The sequence below is a fragment of the Lepidothrix coronata genome, unplaced genomic scaffold (assembly GCF_001604755.1).
Source record: "Lepidothrix coronata isolate B3197 unplaced genomic scaffold, Lepidothrix_coronata-1.0 Scaffold58, whole genome shotgun sequence".
NCBI lineage: Eukaryota > Metazoa > Chordata > Aves > Passeriformes > Pipridae > Lepidothrix > Lepidothrix coronata.
The window spans coordinates 3605304-3609668 of NW_016690238.1; the positions used below are offsets into that span (position 1 = coordinate 3605304).

Below are 4365 nucleotides of genomic sequence, written 5' to 3' on the forward strand. Positions count from 1 at the left end.
CTGGTGCCCACAGAGGGGAAGAGGGGGAAAAGGGCCCTTGTGCTCAGCAACACTTGCCCAGGTGTGCAGTGGAGCAGGGAAAGTGCCCAAAAGGCCCTTGGCCTTGGGGGGTTCTGCTGGAGCCTCAACACTTCCAGCAGAGCAGATGGGCAGAGCCTGGAGCTGTGGGGATCCCTGAGAAGCTGGTCCTCAGAGGTGGCCACAAGCCCTGTGCCAGCCGGGAAGCAGCATCTGTGGCCTGCCCGTGTGCTGCTGTCTGGCTTGCTGAGGGCTGGGAGGTGCCTCCTGAGCCAGCTCCTGTGGAGCTCCTTCAGGACTGTGCTGCTGCTTGGCAGGTTGGTGGGGCTGGGGGAGAGCCTGAGGGGATGGGGCACTGGGAGATAATAAAGGGCTGAGGCGCTGCAGAGGACCTGCCGGGACAAGGGAGTGGGAAGCCCTGAGGGGAAATCGTGAGGGGATGGAAGGCAGGAGCGGCAATTTCAGCACAGGGCTCTGAAAAACAAACAACAGCCCTTTCCCCCAGGAAAGAAACTCTAAAACCTTTGGGTTTCAGGTGCAGTTGGTGGGCCAGCCTGGGCACTCCATGGGCAGCAAGAGCTTTCTGTCCTGGCATCTTTAGCGTGGGAGGAATCTTCATCCATATGGAATTCTGGCAATTGGACAGCCTAACCCTGACCAAATCCGTAACCCTATCCCTAACCCTAACCCTAAACCGAACCATTACCCAAACCCTAAACTCTAAATCTAACCCTAACCCTAACTAACCCTAAAACAAACTGTAACTCTAAACCTAACCCTGTCCCTAACTCTAACCCTGACCATAATCGTAACTAACTCTAAACCTCACCCTAAACTTAACCCTAATTCAAAATCCTAACCCTAATCCTAACCCTAACGACTGCCCTTCCACCCAGGAAAGAAAGCCCTGACCCTCCATCTCTCGAGTGCAGTTGGTGTGCCACTCTCGGCACTCCGTGGGCAGCAAGAGCTTTCGGTGGTGGCCCCTTTTGTCTGGAAGGAATCTTCATCTGTATGGAATACTGAGAGTCAGGCTGGCAGTTTGAGCACAGGGCTGAAAAAGAAAACAAGAGCCCTTATCCCCAGGAAAGAAAGCCTGGAACCTTTAGGTGCAGTTTCAAGTGCAGTTGGTGGGCCAACTTGGGCACTTGGTGGGCAGCAAGAGCTTTCTGGTGTGGCACCTTTTGTCTGGGAGCAATCTTCTTCCATCTGGAATTTTGGGAGTCGGGCTGACAGTTGCAGTGCAGGGCTGATAAAAGCAAACAAGAGCCCTTATCCCAGTAAAGAAAGTCTACAACCTTTGGTTTTCTGTTGCAGCTGAAGAGTCATCCTGGGCAGTCGGTGGGCAGCAAGAGCTTTCTGCGGTGGCACCTTTTGTCTGGAAGGAATCTTCATCCATCTGGAATTTTGGGAATCGGGCTGACAGGTGCAGGGCTGAAAAAAGAAAACAACAGCCCTTCTCCCCAGCAAAGAAAGCCTGCAACCTTTGGCTTTCTGGTGCAGTTGTTTGGCCAGCGTGGGCACTCCGTGGGCAGCAAGAGCTTTCTGTCCTGACACCTTTTATCTGGGAGCAATCTTCGTCCATGTGGAATTTTGGGAGTTGGGCTGGCAGTTTCAGCGCAGGGCTGAAAAAAGCGAACAACAGCCCTTATAAATTTGATTTTAGCTGAAATGCAGATCGGGTCTCGTGTTTCTGACCTGCCCAGCTGGGAGCCCTCAGCACCAGGGCAGTGAGCAAAGCAACCTCCACATCCCTGAGCCATGTGGCAACAGTACCTCTTGTGGCTGTGTTGAGTGAAAGCCTCGGTCATCCCCACGGCAGCAGGTTGGTGCCTGATCCCAGGTGACAGTCCAGGGCAGCCTCCAGAGGCAGTCACTCCCCCACAGCTCAGTCCAGCACGGAAGGAGAGGAGACTTGAAGAGGAGTCACACTTCAGGTGTGCAGCTTTTGTTCTGTGAGTCACCGAGGGCCCTTTAATAATGATGGAATTTTTTTTTCTGTCATGTTTAGAATGATTTGAGAGCCACGACAAGGGGCTGAAAAGCAGCTGAAAAGGTTTATTTATTTATTTTTAATGGTGCTGAAAAACACCTCCAGCTGTTCAGCTTAACCCGGTGTAGTAGGTCCCTGCTCTTCAGCCTCTGTCTCATGGGATTTTAATGCCCTTCAGAGGGCAGGCACCTTGTTGGATGTGCTAATTAATAACTGTAGAATCACACTAGGGGTTTTGAACATTAACACATCTCCAAGTTGCTGTTTTGTTTTAGTGGAAGGGTTTTAAAGCCTCCCAAACACGGGTGGGATGCAGCTGAGGTGGCACAGACTGCACAGCACGGACTAAGTGCTGGAGATAGGCTTTATCAGTGAGATCCATATGTTCAGAGGGAAAATCTGCCAGCTTACACTGTCCATAAGGTACTGTGGGGAAAAAAAGAGTGAGGCAGTTTTCGTGAAAATGAAAGGTTTGTTTTTGCGGCATAAGTGCCAAGGAGGCAGAAAATATAAGTTCAGTGGGTATGTTCCACTTAGGAATGTACAGTCTGGGGCAGATGGGGCAGGGGAGGCAGGGCCTGAATCACTTGAGAAACAGCAGTGACCCTCTGTAGGAATATCTGGAAGGAAAAGGCCTCTGAAGAAAGTCTCTGAGGAACAGAGTGAAGATAAATGTGCCTGGACACTTCTCTGCATTGTCCAAGAAGGAGGAAGTTTTCAAGACCATGTGGGTTCCTTTCTTACTGTCTCACTTTTGCAGCAGATTTCTTGCCTTGTTCTCCTTACCCCAAACTGTACTTCCACTCAGCTTTTTCATCTCAAGGAGCACTGGCTGTTTATTTCTTTAAAAAGTCACTCTGGGAGAATTCCAGATGTCCATTCTGTTTGGAAAATCAAGAGGCTATGGGCTGCTAGAAACGGGACTGAGAATTTTTTCCCATTGCTGATGGTGAACACAACACTTGTTCTTTTTAATGGCTTTGGCTCCACTGAGTAAAGCAAAACCTAATGGGCTGTTCAGATGGGTTTCACTTTTGAGAAGTTCAGGTCACAGAAAGCTCCATGGGCCAAAGAAGGGTGTGGGGCAACCCAGGCTGTTTCACCACTGGCCCACCTGCCTTGGGTGTCTGTGCAAGTAGTTATGTGCAGTGTTAAAGGCAGACCCAGCAAGGTGTTCTCACACCACTCAACCTTTGCTGTTAGAAAACTCTTCTGTTAACAAAAAAGGGCAATAAAAGTCTCTCCTGCCAACTTTAACCTGAAATGAAAACACAGCAGCACCCCAGTGTGACAAAAATGGCAATGCTGCCTGCAAGTTTGGGGGATGACCTTCAATGCCTTTGGGGACAGGCTCTTCCTGACCAAACCTGCACTGGCAGCCTGCAATGCCTCAGCTCCAAGCAATTTTTGTAATTAAAATTAATTAAAGTGCTTACAACCTGCTGTGATCTGAAGTGCCTGTCTGTCTCCCTCCCTTTGTTGCTGTTGTTACTGCTCACATGTGAGGGGGTGCCTGGTCTTTAATAAACTGCAGGATCTGCAGGAGCTTTGGAAGTCCCTGGCAGAGCAATGTTAATCTGGGAGACACAGCTGAATTTTCGAAAGGAAAGTAAGTGACTGACCTGTCCTAGTTAGTGCTTTTGCTGACATTGGAGCTTCTCAGAAAACATGCTGAAAATCAGAGGGCTGAGTTTTGGGAGATTGCTGATGGTTGTGCAGGACTCGGGTGAGTGGTTCATTGTATATCACTGAATCAGCTTCATGCCTTTGTTTGGAGTGGTGATTATCAGGGTGGCACCTTCTTTGCCCCCTAAAAGGATATGAAATGGACAATACACTGAAGGGGAAGCAGCTGACAAGGTATTACCTACCTGCAAGGTGTTATTTACTTGCAAGTGGTACATAAACACCCTCCTGAGGCTGTGAGGGATGTCATGGTTCCTTCTCCTTCTGTCACCACTTCTGCAAAGCGTAGCCTGGCAGAGACACACTGCGTGATAAAACTCTTATCACTCCAGAGGGCACTGACAGGAGCCTTCCAGCTCTGGGGCTTTCAGTTCCACCAGATAACAGGACTTTGGGGGAATCTTTTGGGCTCCAGGAGGGCGACTGAACAGTCCCCACAGGGCTTGGGCTGTTCTTGACTCTGCACCCCCATATCAGGGAACTCCTGTGAAAAGAATTAGATTCTCTCCCACTCCCTAGTGCAAGAATCAGGGAAAATCCCTCCTCTGAGGCTGTGGTAGGCAACTTCTCCTCATGAAAAAAGTTGTGTTATGTGGGACCTTCCAGAGCAGGTAGTCTGAGAATCCAGTGAGCTCAGCGAGGCTCTCCTGGCAAGCTGAGAGAACACA

General features: G+C 49.9%; 2 protein-coding genes and 1 long non-coding RNA gene across 3 annotated transcripts in view; 2 read left to right on the forward strand and 1 right to left on the reverse strand.

The window, feature by feature from the left end:
- Positions 1–742, forward strand: part of LOC108498260 — a 3934-nt gene extending 3192 nt beyond the window's left edge. Inside the window, exon 6 of the mRNA XM_017816738.1 lies at positions 620–742. Within this exon, the coding sequence (XP_017672227.1) occupies positions 620–742 (123 nt within the window). The remainder of the gene's footprint in view (positions 1–619) is intronic.
- Positions 743–2372: 1630 nt separating this feature from the next.
- Positions 2373–4139, reverse strand: LOC108498337. The gene is made up of 3 exons (XR_001875147.1): positions 3901–4139; positions 3634–3821; positions 2373–2437 (listed from the first exon to the last, which is right to left on the reverse strand). It is a non-coding gene; the product is annotated as an uncharacterized LOC108498337 (long non-coding RNA).
- The window catches only part of HERC1 (HECT and RLD domain containing E3 ubiquitin protein ligase family member 1), a 113081-nt gene continuing 111148 nt past the window's right edge, over positions 2433–4365 (forward strand). The window contains exon 1 of the mRNA XM_017816915.1: positions 2433–2738. The gene's annotated coding sequence lies outside the window, so the exon portion shown is untranslated. The remainder of the gene's footprint in view (positions 2739–4365) is intronic.